Source organism: Anas platyrhynchos, chromosome 7, assembly GCF_047663525.1.
Source record: "Anas platyrhynchos isolate ZD024472 breed Pekin duck chromosome 7, IASCAAS_PekinDuck_T2T, whole genome shotgun sequence".
NCBI lineage: Eukaryota > Metazoa > Chordata > Aves > Anseriformes > Anatidae > Anas > Anas platyrhynchos.
This window is the reverse complement of record NC_092593.1, coordinates 23680013-23701118: the sequence shown is the minus strand read 5'-3', so window position 1 is coordinate 23701118 and position 21106 is coordinate 23680013. Positions and strand designations below refer to the sequence as shown.

General features: G+C 39.8%; 1 protein-coding gene across 32 annotated transcripts; it reads right to left on the bottom strand.

Moving 5' to 3' along the window:
* Positions 1-387: 387 nt before the first annotated feature.
* On the bottom strand, positions 388-21054 carry HNRNPA3 (heterogeneous nuclear ribonucleoprotein A3). 32 transcript variants are annotated; one of them, XR_011810683.1, is made up of 14 exons: positions 20488-20726; positions 17268-17379; positions 16782-16805; positions 12760-12882; positions 12520-12666; positions 12227-12437; positions 11884-11973; positions 11715-11822; positions 11522-11602; positions 10339-10485; positions 8972-9097; positions 8807-8878; positions 5639-5713; positions 388-3145 (listed from the first exon to the last, which is right to left on the bottom strand). XR_011810683.1 is itself a non-coding variant. In XM_027461554.3 (13 exons), exons 1-12 carry the CDS (start codon positions 20709-20711, stop codon positions 8826-8828), a joined length of 1446 nt encoding a protein of 481 aa, XP_027317355.2. In that variant the 5' UTR covers positions 20712-20726; the 3' UTR covers positions 3175-5713; positions 8807-8825. The 32 variants fall into 32 exon arrangements, 26 of the variants coding, with proteins under 26 accessions (XP_027317355.2, XP_027317365.1, XP_027317369.1 ...); XR_011810682.1 differs by lacking the exon at positions 388-3145 and adding an exon at positions 3175-3486 and having other exon boundaries at positions 5295-5713; XR_011810681.1 differs by lacking the exon at positions 388-3145 and adding an exon at positions 3175-5488.
* Positions 21055-21106: the final 52 nt, after the last annotated feature.

Genomic DNA, 21106 nt, shown 5'->3' with positions numbered 1-21106 from the left:
CTTAATCTGTAACTTAAAATGAGCAACTTCAAATGCACTTGAAAGGGCTTAAGTTTTCAAAAAAGAGGAAGGATGGGGGCTAGTACAGAAAGCTAGTTTCGATGAGTATTATTGTATCACGGGATGCTATGGAAGTTCTCCTTTTTTCTACTGTTCTCTGCTGGTTTTATACAACTCTATCCAGTGACTCCAAGCCCTCTTGCCCAAATATTATGTTAATATTTATTTTATTTATTATATTATTATATTTTATGTATTATATTATTAATATTTATTTTATTTATTATATTATATTAATATTATAACCAGTTTTGTTTTTCCCTTTATGCACTGAATGGTGGAGCATGGTATTTTGTCTAGTTGGTCACAATAATATCAGTGTAACTCTTCATAGTCAGCTTTTATTTTTATTACAAATAATTAGTCACCCGGTCATTTACCTTCCTGTTCTCATTTACAGATTCTGCCTAAGAGGCCTTTCTGCTACACACGGTCTCTGTTGTGCTTCATCTTCAGTGCAACTTTTAGCTAACCAGAGAAGAGCCAGGAGTAGGAAAGCAGATCAGTTACAGCAGCTTTACCAATAAGGTAGTTACGCGATGGCTGGAACCATGATCCTGTTGACTGTGTCCTCTTTAAAAGACAAGGTAATGGCATAGTGCCAGTACCAGGAGACAGTCCTCCTCACTTCAGCATGCAGCTGTCAGAGGCTCCAGTCCACCCTGTCCTTAAAGATCCAGAGCACAGGTAACAGTTTCACACAACTTTTTGTACTGTGTTAGTTCAGGACTTTTAAAGTAAGGTCCTGCATCTAAATGTATGTATCTGAGACGACAGACACAGGAGTCATGAAGGGGTCAATAGATATACAAGAAAAACTGTGTTCCTTGAAACTTTATTTTACAAATTCTTTAAAAATCTGGAAATTCAACTTAATGCTATGAAAACAGGTAGTGCCATTTTATCAAACTAACCTAAATTCTGCTTTGGTGTTGTAACAGCAGCAGATGAATCCAAACACATCAACTGCGTTAGTACTTTATCATGTTAGTCAAAACTTCTGCTAGAAAACAATGATTTCACTTGTTACATCCATGATCTTTACCATTGTGACTGCAGGCAGTGGGAAGGGTAGTCCTTGAGCAAAAACAATGGTAGTTTCACTCTGCATTATTTATAAAAAGGGGAAGAATAACTAATTCTCAAAAGCACCTCTGGAAAGTTCAAAACTGGAGGGAAGAAAAACACTATCCTAAGTCTTAATCTCATGTAACACAGCTAAAGAATAGCACAGAGTATCCCAACAGGTATGTCTCTTTTTTCATCCTACAGAACAGAAGCTATTAAGCCCTGAATAACTGTACTGGCAAAATGCTCTCGTTCAGTTGAGTCTCCAAGCAAAGCAGCTTTGGAGAGGCCTGGCTGCTCTAATCAGGCACTCCAGGCTTACCCAACTGCAGAGATTCCCTGCAGTACTTAGCAAACCTTTGCAACACTGCAGTTCCCTGAAATGGCACTTGATATAACAGCTCACTGCTACCAAAAGGGGAAGAACTGGCTTCCATCCCTCTCCTCAGTGATGGCCGCACATTCCCAATCTCATGCTAACTGTAATTTGTTAGATGCCGAGTTGGGTTACTAACTCTCCAGAAGGCTACACTGGTGGAGCAAAGCAGACAGTCCTTACACATACTGCAACAATTGCAAGCTCATACAACCATACATAGAAAGCAGGAAAGACAAGACTTCTCTTGTAGTAATGTGAGGGCACTGAGACAGTTCAGTCATGTGCAAAAACAAGGGAAATCTCGGTGACCTAACTGGCACTTTGAGGCTACTTACCTTTACCAACCTTCTTCCTTGTTAATAGCATGTCAGTCCATCCCACTGCACAGTCCTTGACATACTCCAAACACAAGACTCCTCTTTTTGGAGCAAATGGTTAACTACCAATGGTTGAAAACAAAACAGCATTTAGATTTAATAGATGAAGCAGCTTTATTAGCTCCAGATAGCACAGCCAGTCACCAGATTAAATCAAAGATACTGCAGCAGTAAGGGGTGTTTTTCTTGCTCTTGTTTAAGTGCGTCTGTGTTTGCTTTGCACTCAACACTGCCTAGGAAAGCAGGAAGAAACTGCTAGCAGTTACCAAGCCTGTCTGAAACACGAGGAATGTGAGATTCCAGTGCCATTTAAAGTAAGACAATCTAAAATTGTCATTCTTAACGTGTTAGAGCATAAGCATTGAGGAAAAAGCATGCTGAGCTATGGCCCTGAACCATCTTTCAATAGTGATACACAGCAGCTCTAACACACAGGTACGTTTGACAGCCTAAAAAGGAAAATATTCCACACACACAGCCATTAACTAAGCTATGTCTTCATCTTGTAAAGAAAATGTTTTCCTTACATACCATATAAATATTCTAATCACAAATTAGGTATAAACCAGCCCTTGGTAAAACCTTGCCCCCCATTTTAATTTGGTATTTATTTTAGCACTAACACAGAAGCCTATAGCAAACATACTTGCAGCCTTTGCGGAGGCTGCTGTATTTGTACTACACACATTTATAAAACAATGTAGGGATACTTACTCCATTACCAACATGAAAAGAGCAATAAATATATATATATATATCCCCAAACTGCTGCTAATGCAGAAGACTTGTTTGAATTCCACCTGGTAAAGAATCAGTCTTAACTCAAGACTGCAACAACATGCATGCAGTTGAAAGCAGTACTTTTCATATGAACACAAAGTTGGTTGTACTTTTATCCAAACATCCAACATCATTAAAGAAGTATTCCACATTAATCATTTTGGTATACGTGACAATATCAGTTTGTGAACTGTAGCCTTCATTTTATTACTACAACTAATGTACAATGTATTCCCAAACCTGGGGAAGACCAGTGACATTGCCAAGTCCTGTAAGTTGTAATGCACCCCGATGCTGCCCTCATACACTGACATGTACAAACCATTTATTTCTTTATTAAATCATTCAGTTGTGAAGCGGCTAGAACTAAAGTTCAGGAGCTGGGTTGAATCAAGGTTAACTTCTGACTTGCAGTTCCCAGTTGGAAAGATGATCCTGCCACTGTGTTGCAATTTAAGATCAATTTGTGCTCTTCACAGCACTAAACAAAAAAAAGGTGATGGCAACACATTTTAGATTTTAAGTCATTTGACAATGTACACTTTATTTTGATACAAAAGTGAAATAGTTTTAAACAAATTCCAATCCATTATGGACTATATTGAATTTTTTAAATTCCATATTTTTAAACTTGTTTAACCACAAGTTGTAAGATTTCACCATACTAGCACCATTGCTCTTCAAGTCTTTGCCAGTTATTAAAATGTTATTCTGTTTCCAATCTTGCGATATTATCTTCTACATGGAGGTCATTTGTCTTCTACGGAGATACTTGGATTACTTTAGTTGAGGAAAAAGCTAATCTTAGATAGAGATGTCAACCTGTAGTACCCACAGCAGAAAAAGAATCATCCATCAGATATCTGAATTTTAGTGATACTCAAGATCTTTCATGCTCCACACAAGATACACACATTTGTCAGATCACAGATTGATATGTAAGTGAATATTCCATTGCAGTATAGACAGTATATGAATAAAAGTTAATGTTAAAAAAAAGTTAATACAGGAACCAAAGACAGCAGCAAGTCAGTACATCACACAAGCAATACTTGAAAGACCAGGAGCATTCCCCTTCCCACACCTTAAAATATTTGAAGGATATCCAAGTTAAGATACTATGATTAATTTGTTATCTAGTAACAAAACGTTTATCGAATCTGCATCAGCCTAGTAGCCCTAGGTATTAAATAGGGTCATGTAGAACTCTAGTCTGAGGACCAATGCTTTGTAATTTTATTCGCATCTCCATTTACAGCTGCTATTTTCAGTAGCAACTACTACAGAAAAACCTAGTCATTAAATAATATTCTTAACTCTTGGAAGTGCCTCTTGGACAAAGATATACTTGACCAAATATTCCTCAGTATTAAGAATTAATGCTTAAGTATTCATCTTTGACAAGGTTTATTTCTGAGAGAGAAAAAAAATGATATAATTGAAATGAAGCAAATAAATCAGTAAGAGCTGTAAAGCCTAGCATGAAAGTAACTCTAAAAGTGAGTATCTAGTTACACACTTAGTGCAAAAAGAACCCTCAAGAGCACAGTATGTAAAGGAAATTTACACACAGGCCTCATAATGGGATGCAAACCAGAAAATTTTGCTTTACTTTAAGAAAAAAAGTAACATTCCTCCTTCCCTGCAGTACAAAAAGCATTTGCCTGTAACTGAGTAAGCATTAGCCACATAAATGCCTTTCCCTGTTACATATTTTTACCTGTACATGACTAGATGAGTTCACAAGAGCACCTCTGCATAGCAAAGAAGTATTTCACCTCTGGGTGAGGAAGCAAGCTAGTCATCTAAGCAACAAGTTACCTAGTATACTACACAAAGGAGAGACTGGGACCTCACTGCAGCAGGTTTGAATTTTAGCTCAACTTTGGCTAAGTAAAAGTACTTGCCAACATTTTTATTTAAGTTGGTTGTCTGTGAGATTTCCGTTTAGTAAGTAGCTCCTAATTATATGGAAATTGCACATTACTATTGTAAAATACTTCAAGTTAACTTCTGATTGTACATGTTACAATGTGAAGTTTGCTTTCTAGATACTCACAGCCAGCCAGTAGTAACAAGTTTCACTAGTGGAGTCAGTCTGCCAATTTTCCTCAGGCCTAAGTTAAACTGAAATGCATGTATTCAATTTACCTTTTTCTGAGTAACTTAAGCATAACCAACACTAAAATAGAAGCAGATTTTTGCAGGAATACTGCACAGATGTGAATATATGCTGGTAAGTTAAAATAGGTAACTACTATCCCAAAAGGAATGAAAATACCCCATACCTGTAATAGTCTATGATACAGAAGAACAGGAAATACACATTCCAAGAGTTAAGAACCCATATGCATATAAAGCAGATTCCATGAAAAGTTATTTTATTGCCATTCATCCATATACACTTGTGCTTTCAGCTGGGTATCACTTGTCAGTATTAGCCTCCACTAAACTACCCTGAAAGCATCAAACATCTGAATGGGAACTAGATATTTACATTTGAATACAAACTCATTTGGCAAGCTAAAATTCATTTATCAGGAGGGAAACCTGTTTTAATAAATGCAAAACATGCTTATGGAATCAATACAATCTGTGAATTGTGATGAGCTGCTTAAGAGTGTCATAACCTTTTCATGTCACACTGGGTAAGGCTTCCATTTGTTACATTTTTTTCAAAAGCAGACTGCACACTCTTCATGGTGACTAAGAGAATGTATTTCAAAACATTTATCGTTCCTTTTTGTTGATCTCTGACACACAGCAATTTTGTACCTGCCAGGAAAGGAAAATTCTTGAACAGCAGTTATGTCAGCAGACACCCCTAATCCAGAACAAGAAACACTGGATGACATACACGGGAATACTTCTTCCTTTATACTTAAGGCTTTCCCTACTATCAAAAGGCTGGTAAAGGAAAGCCTAAGAAGGAAATGAGCATTAAACGTGTTTTACTATGCACTACAAATCTTACCCAGTCAGAAACCTTCAATTGAAGAGGATGTGCAAGACATTCCCCATTTTGTCAAGCAGCAGCTTCTCATTCAACCTGAAAATTAAAGAAATTACTCTTACCTTGTTAAAAAACCTCCCAGTACTCTTTTTAATTCATGAAAAATTTAAAGGCAAACCTTACCTATTCTCATTGCCCTTCCTTTCAGGTCTAAATGCTAGACCTATTGATTTTGAGTCAACTCAAGTAGCTATCACTCAAGGAGGTTCCAAAAGGTGAAGAACTCTTCCTAGACTTTCTTCTCGACATTTCAGCTGTGATAAGCGGATTTAACTAGCCTTTGGAAAGCTGCTCACTATCAGCACAGTATCTTATGCCTTCACTTTTCTGGAAGTTGAAGCTGTTGCTCCTGCTGCCTTGTCATTCTTTAATTATGCTGACTTCTCCATACTCAATAGGCTGCTGAAGTCCTGTCTTACGAGTCTCCTTAGCAAAGTATGGATCAAAGAAGTACATCCTAGGTTCTTTAAAACTGGTTAATCACTGTCCTCACAGCTTACACTTTTTCCACATCACAAACAACAGCTAAGCTACCCCACCCACCTACAAAGCGGTCACTTACACACTCCATCTCTTAAAAGGTTGCATACAGATCTTGTTCATAAAGTTTATTATGACACTATTTTTCAAAGTTAACATTGTTGTCACAGTACAGCTACAAGAGGCCCTGTTAAAAAGAACACTGTCAATACATTCTAAAAAATTTTAGAAATACCAGATCAATTTTCAGAAGGGACATCAAACCCAACCTCCAGTTGTCCCTGCAATCAGATGCAGGCCCCAGTTACAAGTCTACACATCTTCTAAGTGTAGTAGTATACAGAGCAGGTCAGTAGTTAGGTGTCTCACTCCCTAGTGAGATGTGTTTTGGTTTTGAATGTGTTTTCAAACTCCAAAGGGGTCATTTAAAAAAATGCCTTTATTGACATACAACCTCCCCACCCCCACCCCCACCCCAACCCAATCCCAAATTATGTACAACAACAGAAGTGTTCACTGAATCAGCAATTCTTGCTTTAAGTTATAGTTTAAAACTCCACAGAAAAGAATAAGCAGACTTTGAAATCCAGTTTGGAGGCTACCATCTTGACAGCGGTTCCTTGTTTTAGTGTACTGCAGTCTAAATACACTCCAATAACATTGTTTAAATAACATTGTTTAATTTTTTCAAACAACACACTCATTTTTCTAATACTTCTTAAAATTATAATTCATAATTAATATGACTGATTATGCCTTGAGTCATTTCATACATCTTTGCAGATTCATTCCTACACTGGAATTGCATTTACCTTATACTGCACATTGACCCAGAAGTGAAACAGGTGTGAGTAATTCCAATATCAATCACATATTGTCAAGTGTCTGAATATTTCTTCTATTGACTGTGTCCCTACTCTTCTGATTCTGAATTGTCAGAAAGCACTGTCCTGGCAATAGTTGAGAGAAGTCACATCAGCTGACAAAAGCACGGACTGTAGTGCCTTAATTTGGAGGTCAGAAGTGAGAATCAAGTACAATTTCTAGCCATATGTGCTGATAAGATTTGCTACTCCAGTGCATCAAATCAAATTGTAAAACACTATCATTCTGTCTATGGAAACTTAAGACTGTACCATTCTATGTTGTGGGAAGTGTTTCTGGTCAGTAAAATACAACTAGATCATGTTTTGTTTCATCTTCAGGCTCTTACCTGAGCTTAGATATTCATAAGGGAAAAAGCTTGAGGACTATGCTACTTAGAGAGCCCATTGAAAATGGGCTTTTGGAACGCATTACCTGGGACTGTCAGTGATTACACCTGTGCTACCCTTGGCTCCCAGTCAGAAGAATGTGTCCAGAAAATTGCCTAGGGTGCATGCAAGAAAGTATATAGCCATTAAGTTATTTAGGAACATACCTATTACTCTCACTATGACGCCTTGTTTAATTGAAACAGTACAATCTGGTGTGAGGGAGAGGGAAATGGGGAGAAAGGAAGGGGATGAAAATTCCAAGCCACCCTCCCCAAAATATCGTTTTATTGAAACAGAGTCATTGTATATCCCAAGGAAACAGGCACTTGATTCCCACCCCACCTTAACTTCTCGGGAATTACAATAAATAAAAAGGTAAAAAGCAAGGTTCTTTTTCTCTTCACCCAGAACTTGAGCAACTGCAGTTATCCCTTACACATCTCAAAGGAGACGGGAGACAGCTTGAATGTGACTAAAGTTGGTCTTGTTAAAATATTTATCATGCCTTATTTTCTTGAAGCGCTAGTACTAATACAGAACTACAAATTAAAAAAATATGCACAAACCAAAAAGTAATTTGAAATTTTCATTTGAAGGTAAAGCTTAGTTCTATAATTCACAAACACTAATTTGAGTAACTCAATCCTAGTTATACATCTAAACAAACTATAATGCAACATACAGATGTTTTCCCTCTGTATGCCTATGTAACTCATATCAATGACAGTTACATATATACACTGAGACTAGACCCCTTTAAGACTGTAAATCAATAGGTGTTTCTATTGTTAACTTTAAATTAATACAAAATAGTAATTGAGAAATGCATTAATCCTCTCTATTAACTAACAAGGAAACACCCTAAACTACATTTTATTTCTGTTATAGAGTTCTCTGTACTAAATGTGGAAAAACTGAACTACACAAATATTGAAAAGTTAAAAATTCCTTAATTTGTTTATTCCTGGTACCACTACCACAATTTACAGGGCAATATACCTGATGTAATGGGAAAATAAAAAGAAAAAAGAAAGACAAAGCTACAACAGATAAAGACCTCAGGAATGTACATCTAATTGACACTACATTGCATTAATCAATAGCTGCACTTTTTGCAAACTGTGGCTATGACAGTCCTGAACAAGAAGGGTTTCCTGTTTAAGCTGCAGTAACTTTTCTGACTATGGATCATCGTTCCTTCTGTGGCAGATTTTACAGTTCCTCTAATGCATTTGGGACGACTGTCTCAAAGTAACCTGCAGCTTTCCTGACAACTCCTCGCTCTCTCTCCTGCTAAGAACTGTAGCCTGTTGAATACAGGATAAGAAAATTATTACTCTCAGTGAACAGTTGTACATTATTCATCATCATCATAAATATGAATTACACCTACCCTTTTTCTGGTAGCATTTTTAGAATCTTCTACCACCATAGCCCCCACTTCCACTTCCAGATCCATAACCACCTACAAAGAAAACAGGGTACATATTGAAACTTAAAGATTAATAACAAGTAATATTAAACAAAAGAAGTATTTTCTGTACAGAATTTCATTTACCACCATAGGGACTGCCTGAACTTCTACCACCAAAGCTGCCACCACCTTTCATGGGACCATAGTTAGACTGCTGCTGTCCACTGTAATTGCCAAAATCATTGTAGTTTCCACTGCCACCATAATTACCTAAAACAAAAGCAAGTGTGTGAATTTAGTAAGTCTGTAAGATTATGAAATTTCAGTGTAATTAACAGTATTTTACATCATTTTAAAATAGAACTGTGGATGCTAGCTCTACTCACAATGTGCAAGTTACACAAAACCCTTAGCATTTTTAGGATTAGAAACTGGTATTTCACTGAAAATGAGAAGTAGCAGGCTATATTAGAAAGTTCATACAGGTTTGACCGGCAGTTTGAAGTTACCCCAAGAGGACAAATGTAATGCCTCCAAACTCAGGAAAGCACAGTAGTTTCACTGCCATTCTACTAACATTGCTCAGTGCTTTGCAGGTAACCATGCAAACTACAAGCCAAACATTCAATTTATTTGCTGTAAAACGTGACAGAGCTGTATATGCACTGCATACCCACTACATCAAAGAGTATTAATAAAATACGCAGCAGATTTTGCAGCTAAACTGCCCGAACTTCCACTAGGTCCATGGAAGTTCTTTTCTAGAATTCTTGGGGAAGCAGCAGTAAGAATCTTGTATGTTTTAGTATTTGTGGTACATTCTAATCGGAAACATCTGCCATTAAAGGTCTCTAAAGAAGTTACAACAGGTCTAAAAAAATAACCTTAGCATTCAGAAACTCCTGTAAGGAAATTAACACTGATAACACAAAACAGGAACATGGCTAAACCGATCGTTTAGCAGCACACAGCTAGATTTATTTTGATTTTGTTTAATGTCTTCCTTGATAGTATCTACTCATTGAGGGTTTACACTAATTAACACTGTAAAAGAGTACTGTAATGAAATGGCATACAGTCACTCCAATTAGAATGTGTAACTGGCAAAAGAACCACTCTTATGAAAAAAATTAACCAGAGTACCTTGTTTAACAATCAAACAATAAAAAGCGTAACTTTAGACATCTAATCCTCATGAAGGACATGACCTACGCGGTGTGAACAGATACCCAACAACACCACCATATTTCAAGTGGTCAAAATTTAAATTCTTCTACTCTACTTCCACACAGGTTTACAGCAGCTGCTTTTAGAAAAATAAGTTACAGGCAAAGTAATATTCTATAGTTTAAGCAAAGCTGACCCAGATGGACGAGAATTTTCCTTGTTTAACACACTAATCTACATTAGCACCTAATTGTACAACTCATCTCATGCAGCACCATACTTCAGCCACTGTACTACTCAAACCTGACTAAAAGAGTTTTGGCTAATTACAGCTGTCATCTTACCACCTCCAAAATTTCCTCCTTCGTTGTAGCCATCATATCCTCCTCCTCCACCTCCATATCCACCACCTGGGTTTCCATATCCTGGTCCTCCACCACCACCATAACCTCCTCTGCTGCCATACCCAGGACCACCTCCATAGTTGCCACCTTTGAATATAAAAAAATTCAAACTAAGCACATCAAAGCTAAATACTGGTTAAAAAAAGACCATTAACACACACACATAACAAAAACACAAGCACACAAAAATGTCCCAGTGTTTCCCCTACTGTGTATCCATTGTGTTTGCACCATTTACCTAAACTGTTTAATCCAAACAAACAAAAAAGCATTAGCTTATGTCTACTCTCGAAGCATAATACTTGAAGTTTCCTAGCTCATGCACAGTACATAGATATACAACATGTAACAGCCACCTCTTCGTGCAAGTGGCTGTCACTACTGTGAACCATCCTCTTTAATCCTCTGAACTAAAATTACTCAGTAGACAAAGATCTCAAAATAATTCTGGTTTGTATTTTTTATCCAGACATACAATTTTATTTACACTTGTGTCTAAGCTACCAGATTGCTTTTTTTCCCAAGCCACCAAGAGTACCCAAGACTTAATATTCCAGATGTTGACTTTTTCTCAGATATATCAATGGAGTACTTGTGAACTAGGAAACAGTCCCAAAGAACTCAGGATGACTATGTGTATCTCCTTACAGAATCAGGACAAACAACTACTCGCTGCTTCCCTTATTTCCCCCCCCCCACACAAAAATGCTGCTATCACAGCTGTTTGGCAGTTTCCACACTTCTCTTCAGGTGGATTTTGAATACTCACATCAACTCGATCATGACAAGATAGTAATGAACAAGTCTTAGAGTTGACTGAAAAGACTTCTGGTATGCCAGGTGGTCACTGCTTTGTTTAGTTTTAGTAATCTCAGCTGACACCAGTATCTTCAATTTTCTCAATGCCAAACAATTGCTACATGACCTCATGACATGAAGTCAAAAGGTAAATATAGGGGAGTATTTTTTCCACCCATGATTTTGTAGGGAAAACAAAAACCTCAACTCTTCACAGCACTACAACGTATACTATCACTAAAGTAGAGTTGGTGTCCAAGGTGGAGGTAAGACTTCAGAGTTGGATATGCTGGCATGAAGCAGGGAGAAGGAGCAATACACTTACCATCACCAAATCCATTGTATCCGTCACCACCCCCAAAGCTTCCTCTGCTCCCACCACCGCCACCACCACCCCCATAGCCGCCTGGAACACAAAACAGATGAGATTGTTGGCTTAAACACTTAGCACGTGTTCAAGAAAAAAAGACTCAGCAAATGTGGAAGTTATGTTCTACAGAAACATTCTAGTCATTTACCTCTTCCACCAAAGTTTCCTCCTCGGCCAAAGTTTCCTCCACCGCCTCCAAAGTTTCCACGACCCATGAAATTGCCTGAGCCACCCCCGCGACCTACAAAATATTTTGCTTAAATTACATTAAATGAAAACCAGTTATGTAACATAACCCTGCCTAACTCTAAACTTACCTCTCTGAGAGCTAGCAGTCTGCATCTCTTGTTTTGAGAGTGCTTTTTTCACTTCACAGTTATGTCCATTTATAGTATGGTATTTCTGAACTAGAGAAAAATTGAGAAAAAGGACAGCATTAGAAATTCAAATAATTGAAAGCAATATGCTGTACAACTTTCATAGAAAGCTACTGTAAGGCATGACCCCAGTTTTCAAAGGAATATTAAAGCCACCCCATTCATTGCTCTTAACAGTCAAATAGCTCATCATGCCGACATCTTATATTGCTCGCATTACTTTTCTGAAAGCTCAAGTTACACTTTTATCCTACAAGTCATTTCTCATTAAAGAATTACATACCAACAATTTTATCAACTGTATCATGATCATCGAAAGTTACAAAAGCGAATCCTCTTTTCTTTCCACTTTGCCTGTCTTCCATGACTTCTATGGTTTCAATCTTCCCATATTTTTCAAAGTACTCCCTTAAGTTATATTCTTCTGTATCTTCTTTAATTCCACCAACAAATATTTTCTTTACTGTGAGATGCGCTCCAGGCTTTACAGAATCCTGCAACACCAAAAATTATATTCAGCATTTTAAATAATTAGGTAGAAATTAAGAAATAAGCTTAACTATAACCCTAACTTACCTCCCTTGAAACTGCTCTCTTTGGTTCAACCACGCGTCCATCAACCTTATGTGGTCGAGCACTCATGGCAGCATCCACCTCTTCCACACAAGAGTAAGTCACAAAGCCAAAGCCTCTGGAACGTTTTGTTTGTGGGTCTCTCATCACCTAAAAAAAAAATACACGGGGCACTCTGCATTTCTGTACTAGATTAAGTACCCATATCTTTTCAAAAGCACAAACTAATTTTGGACACTTTACCACACAGTCCGTGAGCGTGCCCCATTTTTCAAAGTGTTCTCTCAAGCTATCATCTGTTGTTTCAAAGCTCAGACCTCCAATGAACAGCTTTCTCAACTGCTCTGGCTCCTTAGGCTCATGGCCCTACAAAATCAAAAATCAAATACATATTTTGAATACAAACCACAGAATTAACATTTCACAGATTTACTAAAGCTTATCTGTGCACATAACTACAAATAGGTGGAACACATTTACATAAAAACAGTGTCTTCTAATGGTTGTAGACAGCAGCATAATAAGCTTAACAATTAATGAGGTGTGATTTTAATTAAACAGTAACTAACTAACAACTTAAGAATGCTCAAATGCAAACAACAGTAAAGAGATTTCAATATACTAAATAGTTTGGTTGCTTACTTTCCTCCTCTCCAAGAAGTGCATTTGTTTTATGCTCATTTTGTTCGAGTTGCATATTGCTCTGTAGGGATTAGCAATGAAGCACTGCTAGATAAAAGGAAGTTCTAACACTTCGCGAAGCACAATCATAAGGAACAATCAAAAAATTAGGAGCATAGTGTGCAAATAGCAAAAAAAAGGTTACTGACCAAATCAAGCACTTAAGTCTTTTGGACTATCTGATTTAAAACTATTTTAAAAGTTTATTTTTATGCATTTTAAAGAAAATGTATAAGTTCCAAATTATTTGATAATGCAAATTTGTACTTGGATAAATTTGTAAGTTAAGCACACATAATCAAGAAAGTAGAAGTACCAATCTGGTTTTCAGTGTTGTGGACAGTACCTCTTACATCTGAATTAAGAAGGATTTATGTCTTACAGAAAAAATATCTTGAATGATGACTAATCAATGACCAGGAATAGGGATAACTACTAGAATAAGACTTGTAACTTAACAAGCAAACTTAAAACTTCAGTTTAATTGAAGCTCTTCACAATATCAAAAAGGTATCTTTACAGAACAAATAAAGTGGGCTTAAAAATGCATTAGTGTTTCTACTCTGTTACATATTTTATTTAGTGTGCATGTGAAAGGACCTTGCCAAAAATCATTTTACAACATTCTCCCATCCCCAAGGGAGGGGAGTCTTCTTCTAACAAGCAATCATATTAAGATCTTATTTTACAATCTGGTACTTTTGTGAGTGTAAGACATCCTGCAACAAAGTGCTGGCCAGCTACGTCACATATGACTTCAATTCTGCTGCAGGAATGAACAGGCTTCACTGTTTCTGCTGTGCTGTGTTAAGAAGCACAAACCTTAGAGCTGAGCTACATAAAACCAGCTGCAGACTTCTACATATAGATGCCTTGCTTCAAGCCTGCAGGTGAAGTGCTTTAGGTTCTACAAGTTTAAATAAATGTGGTGGTAGTGCTAGTGTTGGTCAGGAAAGTGTATATCCCTTTGAGTACTACACAACCACCCTACAGAGCAATAAATACTGTGATGTGATACATGATAAAAGAAAATTTTGGAATTATATGCTGCTTTAGATACCCACTGATTTATAACTTCTGGGTTGAACTACAGGAAACAATGCCTAGGATTATGAAAAGTTGGCTGGGACAAATCCTCGCTCTTATTTATACCTTCTAAACTGAGCAAGAGCTAGCCCCAGCACTTCTAGTAACAATTTTTTATTTAAGGCACTAACTGCATTACTACAGGATTATCTGATAGTCAATGGCATGACTAAAATAAAACTTCTTTTCCGTGGTCTCCTAAATGGTCTGAACTACAGAAGTATTATTAAAAAATCTCCTTTTTAATTACATGTAAACTTAAAATTTTAAAGGGTTAATACACTTACTGTATATAGAAACTGCTTTAGGTTCAGTGAAATATTATTTTCTGTTGCTAACTTTTTTTTTTTGTTTTTAAATTTACTTACACTACTTACTTTTTAGCTGGTTATGTTAAAGCTGGGAATGCTGACTCTTTTAAACTCTCCTATTCTAAATCAAAGGAATCTATTCTGACTTTACTATTATTATTGAATTTAGACTTCTCCAAAACCAGAAACCAAAGAAAAAAAATCTTTTTATTGCTCTCTAACGCTCCTTAAGCCTGTGGCATTGTCAATTAGCAAGTCAGACTGAATTTCCATTTAAAGAATGACCCCAGAACTCTTCAGGTCACTCCTGAAAGGAAAAGAGAAGTCCTTCTGCACTTATTTTATTACACGCACACAAAGTTCAGTTCTCATATAAGAAAAACACTTAATGTTACAACTTCTCTCTTCCATCAGAAATGATTATCCTCAGAACACATCTATGTTACAGGAATTCTCCAGACAAACAGAAGGTGGTACTTTGTTAGGAACAAGTTATTTTTCAAGCATTTTGTTCTCGCTGGGGATAAGCATCTCTAGGGTTTTCAGAGTGCTCTTCTGTCACACAGGATGCTGTTTCTCAATCCTTCCGCTGCAAACTAGTTACAGCAACAGCCTTTCCTGTGCAGCAAGCCCTGCACAGCACGATGGCTTTTCCTTTCCCTAGCCTAACTACGACACTGCCTCAGCAGGATCAGCAGGCTCCCTCCCACTCGAGGCTGGGGGCCAGCACGCCATTTTGCAACGCTCCATCCGGGGCCGGGGGGGTAGGGAGGAGAAGCTAGTCAGTAATTCCCTGCCTGCTTGCAGCCAGCAAGCTGGAGGGAGACTACGTTCCTCCCCTCAAGCATTTTAAATGCTTTCCCAAATGTATTAATAGGTTCTGCGGAGGCGGGGAGCTTTTCTTCCTGCCGTGGCTAGCTACTTCCTTCTGAAGCCAAAGCCCCGCGCGGCACAGACCGCCTCCATTTTGTGAGCGATCCGATCTCGTCTCCTCCACACTCAATATGGAGCCGGAGGGGTGGGGCCACGGCAGAGCGGGATCGCGCACACCAGCAGCCCCTGGCCATGACCCAGCGCCGCAGTGGCGCCGCAGGAGCAGCCCTGCAGCCCCCGCCTGGCCTGATGGGGCGGGGTGGGGGGGGCCACATTACGGCCAGCTGCAAGGCCGGCATCTTGGGGCTGCGCCTCGTTCTCTCTGCACCACCCTTTCTCACAATCGAAATCAGACTACAGGCTTCTATATCCTACCTAAAACCCCGAATGCTCCGTTTAGTCTGCCTGTACCTCTCTTAGAAGAGGAGGAAAAAAAGGCAGCTAGCACTCGCATGTGATTCCCATAAAAATCACAGTCTGGGCAAAAATCAGGTCTTTTTGACAATACTGCTGCAGATACACACTGCCTTTATTCAGAGTTTGCAAGAAACTCCACCTTCATGTGGCAGGGGTTTTGCATGATCAGCATTTTGAAGTTGCAGCATTTCTCTCTGAAGGCCCTATTTTGACATGAAGTCCTGCCATGCACTGTATCTTTAGGAACAAGCTAATCCCAAAACGCCTGTCACTGTGGCTAAGTTTATGGGCAGCTAAACCCTAGACTGACTTCTGGAGCTCAAAAGCTTGCAGACAACTGGGGTTAATCAACTTTCTCTGTGAAATATTCTCTAGAAACTTAATAGCATTTATGTGGATTCCAGGCCAAGCTACTTCAGTAAACTACAAAAGCTCATTTTGCAGCAGCTGAGGAACCCCAGTTACATTCTAGCCGAAGTCCAAGGGCAGAGAAAGGGTTGAAACATTCGTTTTCAAGAGGACTTTACAGGCATTTCTTCGATACAAAGTAACCATAAGCTACTGGATACATGCAACTCAAGAAAAGGTTTGTTCTTAGCTCTAAGGCTCTGGCACTGCAGCTGTGTATGATCGCCAGAGAAAGATGGGCTTAAATAGCTAAAATATTCAGGCATCCTGGAAAAGTAACGTTAGATAGCAAATAAAGTATACAATAAGACAGTGTCTCAATTACAAGGCATACAAGCATAGTTAATACCCTCTTTGCTAATCTTAAAATTGAGTTTATACTCTGAAGGGTATCAAGACTTTTCCCCCCTCCCACTTCCACACCCTGCCCCAAAGTAACTAGCTCCCATCCTCCCAGAACAGCCCCACCATCTTCTCTATACTACGCACCTTATTCAGTCTACGGTATTTCTGCTAGAAGCAAAAGAAAACAGTTATTTTTACTTAGTACAGCCTCGCTTTCATTTGCAGTGACTATTAGGCAACCATTTTTTATTAAAAAAGAACCTGTCTTCATTCCCACTAAAAAAAAGATTGTGAAAATAGGAAAGAATCGAGTTCCTGCCAATATTCTGAGGATGCATCTATTTCTTTAAAAGAAAAATAATTACACCTTTAGTCACAAACATACATTTACACATTTAGTTATAACAGAAAACTATGCAAGCAAAGTTTCCCCACTATACTTAACATCCCACCCCTTAAAATTGTAACTACTATACAGCACTTTAAAGTTATTCTGCTACTATGGGGATGAAGAAGGTAGAAAAAAAAAGTTCTGAATTAATGCATCAGATAGAAACAATTAAGTATTACTATTTTTATTAATCTCTTCCCCTTAAAGCTACTTTTCATTAAAAAAAGCAATTATCTCACCTGTGAGGATCGTCTTCCTTTTCTCTTGTAGTCTTCCACCTCTCTCTCTTCCTTAATAGCAGCCATTTTGGAAGGGTACTCTAACTCGGCCTTTCTTTTAGATTTAGGAAACCTAGAAAACAGGTTGGATAAGTCAGTACTTACCCCAATTCCTATGAAGTAGGGCCTTTCTCTGGCTGCAATGCACAGGTGTGGCTTTACAGAAGGGGAAAGGAGCAATGAAAGTATTAAAAAAAAAAAAAAAAGTATTCCAAAGGGTAAAAATCCTCAGCCTATTTTGCCCAAGAGTTGCTGCACAAAAAGAACATCTGCTACCAGGTCAAAGTGTTGGAATAACTTGGTACAATCTTAAATTATAATCTGCAGAGCAACTTATTCCAAATATTGCCTGTCATGTAACTATCATGAATACGATCTGTACATAATAAGAAAAAAATCAAATTCTACTTCTCCAGATTTAAAATCCAAAATTTTTGCAAAAAAGGTAATTTTAATAAGCATTATTTGCAAAATGTTTATGTGTAACCTACTGAAACCAGTAATCCAGCAGCCTACAAACTGGAATATTATAGGATGTGAAATGTTTTCTGCACTGAAAAATATTTTTACTAACACCAGTGGAAGGACCCTTTAGTGATTCCGTTCTTGCCTAACTAGAAATTTTAACACTTGAACCCTAGCAATCTGTAGCACTGGTCATTTGTCTTACTTTTCCTTGCAAATTATTTATTCCATTACTACTTTGTACTCTATTTACGTGCCCAATTTTTATTAATGAATATTTATGAAGTTATAAGAAGTATTTCACAAGATAAACTCAGTCAATGCATCCATATATAAGCATTCAAACAAACAAAAAAAATATTTGCTTTCACTTCTTTTTTTTTTTAAATCAAGTTTCCTAAAAACATTGTTACGTGATTCCTTATTATGTTGTATTACTATCTATGGAAACAATTCACTATTAGTTCATGTGTTTCTTGAAAATCATTACAGTAGTGAAAGTAGTCAGCTAAATAATATGGTACTGTAAAATTGCATTTGTACTGCATTAAAATAATTGATATTTACAAGATTAAGTGTATTGTTTTTAATTTTTTGTTTTTGAAGTTTTATTGCATAGGCAAAGACAGGTAGTGTGACTCATTTATTCAAAGTTAAATAATATAATTCCATGTTTAAATTCAAATTAAGGTTCAAATTAAGACCTTCATATTAAAGAGCTGTGACATCATGAGTATCATGATTGAAGGTGTTAAGAATCTTAAAGGTTTTATGAACTAATGTTAAGGTATTTGTATTATCTTCAGTTCTTCTCTATGCCGTATTAACCTGCTCTTGAAATCCTTCAAATAAAACTTAGGTTGACTTAGCTGAAGGACTTAGTATCCTAATACCTCCTGAACTGCTCACTTCCTCAAATCACACAGCAGTCAAGGGCTTTAAAAAAAAATGTTGCTGTATGGTGAAATAAATCTTTTGGAATTATTAGGGGGGGAAGGGCTAGGCCTAGATACCCTTTTTTAAGTAATGAAAAGTATGCAAACACTCTCTGATTTCATCACCTGCTGCTTTCCCCAGTGGGGCTCCATACTGGCCACCATAAAGCTTGTAGGCATGGTCTCTGCCACGATGGCATCTGAAGGCCATGATGCACAAAAAAGAGCTGTTTCATTACTGGTGAGTACCATCAGCTAAAGCAGTACACAGCCCTGTGCAGCTTTGTTCCTACTTTGTTTCGCAGGAAGCTTAAACGACTGTAAATACCAGCATTTTTATGATTTTTATCCACAACATATTGTTTTTCGCTTTGATTTAAAATATTCAAATATCAATTGAAGTTAACTAGCATTGAAGCAGTTGTATATTGCAACTTAAATGACAGAAATGAAAGCAATCAGAAAAATTTGTTGGCTGTAATGGACAGAAAGTTCCCAGGAACTACCTAGTTACTACAATGCTACCCTGTCTCTTAGAGAGACAAGAAGTGCTGGTTGAGGGGAAACTGACATTCCCAAGATGGAAATTTACTTGTCCATTCAGAGAATACTCTGGAGATGTATTGATCTTTTCTGTAAAAAGACAAAGTTGGACCTAATGTGCATATAGCTTATCTTGCCAAATGTAAGATTTAAAGCGCCAAAATAATAGGTTTTCAGCTCTAAGTGCATTTGCAGTTTATTCCCAACACCAACAGGAACATTTCCTGGGAAGAAAAAACAATATATTAGCTTAGTAACTTATGTGATGGGTTACCAAACTTGACTGAAGCACGTTCAAATGCTTTGAATTCATCCTCCCTCCAGTTTGTCAGTGTTCAACAACCCTGAAGCAACTAAGACAATTGCTTACGTGGAAAACTGAGCTATTTTTAGCTGTTTTGCTCAGGGATCCAGTTTCTTCTCGACTTTTAATGGAACAGAAACTAGTGTGAGCGGTCACGTCTCTACTCTCAGTCCTACAAGGCCTGAGGACGGGTCACAAAACCCAGGAAGAACACCGCACCGTTTTTACTCACCAGACTTTGAGCATTTCAACTTACTTTGAAATGCTTAAAAAAAAAAAAAAAAAAAAAAAAAAAGAGGTTTTGAGAGGAGAGGGAAAGAAAGCAAGAGGGGGATGTGGCTGCAGCATTTCTCCCCGGGTAGGGCACAGCCGATTGCCCCGGCCTGGATCTGATTTTGGCTCGGTTCCCGCTGGGGAAGCTCTGAGGCGAGGCCTGCGCGCGGGGCCGCTCCTTTGTGCTTCCCCCCAGGGCCGCGGGGACATCGCCGAGCCCCCCGCGCGCGGTGCGGCTGCGGGCGTGGCAGCGGGAAGCCATCCGGGCTGCCTCGCCCCGCTGCCGGCCGTGAAGGGCCCCACAGGTGCTGGCGGCAGCGCCGCTACGTGCAGCGGGGCACGGCGCCCAGCGCCCCCCCCCCCCCTCCAGCTGCGCACGAAATGGCGGCCGCAGCCTCGGCGCCCGCGGGGCCTCGCGGCGGAAGCGCGGCCTCCCCCCCCCTTCCTGCCCGCGCCACGCCGCAGGGAGGCGGCGAGGAGCGCGGCGCGGCCGCCATTACGCGAGCCCGCTCTGCAGCGCGCCGTGCAGCAACCCCCCCACCCCCCAGCTCTCCCGCTCCCGCCTTCCCGCCCAGGCGCGGTGCTGCAGCCTCGGTGCACCGCCACCACCACCGCTGCTGCTGCAGAGCGGGCTGCGGCTGTGCGGCCCGCCTGCGGTTACCTCCATTTTGTGCACGCACCCGCCAGCGCCAATATGGAGCCGAGCGAAAGGGGGGGGTCACGTGGCGGGAAGGCGGGCTCGGGGCTCCGCGCCACCAGGGCGGAGAGGGGCTGAATGCACGGGGGGGGGAAGGAGGGGGGGGTGCAGGGCTGGCAGCAGCGCGCGCCGCGGCCGTTGCCGCTTCTTTTTTCCCGCCGCTCCTCCCCTCCCCCCGCCCGCGCCATTAGCCCCGTTCCCGCCGTAACGGCCGTGAGGAGAGCGCGTGAGGGGGGGAAAGCGGAGAGCGAGGATCAGCCGCGGAGGAAAGGTGGGGATGGGGGAGGAGAGGCGAGATAAGAAAAGCTATAACCGTGCCAGCGTCCGCCCGAGTGCCTGCCCGCCCTCTCCTCGGTCCCACGCCGGCAGCCGGCCTGGCGCACTCACCGCCGCCCGCTGAGGGGGTGGAGATGCCGGCGCGCAGCCGTTACTGGCGACGCCCGCCCGAGCACCGCCTCTTCCCCTCACGTAAGGGCGGCCCCGACAGCCTCCCCCCGGCCTTCCCCTGCCCCTCCCTCCCCCCGCCTCGGGAGAGAGGCGCCCGTGAGGGAGGGGCGTCGCGGCGTCGTCCCTGAGGGAGGGA

Excerpts from the sequence above, each read along its gene's own strand:
- HNRNPA3 (XM_027461554.3), bottom strand. The coding sequence starts at position 20,711 with ATGGCGCGGGCGGGGGGAGGGGAGGAGCGGCGGGAAAAAAGAAGCGGC. Across the intron at positions 17,380-20,487 it reads GGTGCGTGCACAAAATGGAG|GTTTCCTAAATCTAAAAGAA; the intron begins GTAACCGCAGGC and ends CCTGTTTTCTAG. Across the intron at positions 11,974-12,226 it reads TACAGTTGATAAAATTGTTG|TTCAGAAATACCATACTATA; the intron begins GTATGTAATTCT and ends ATTTTTCTCTAG.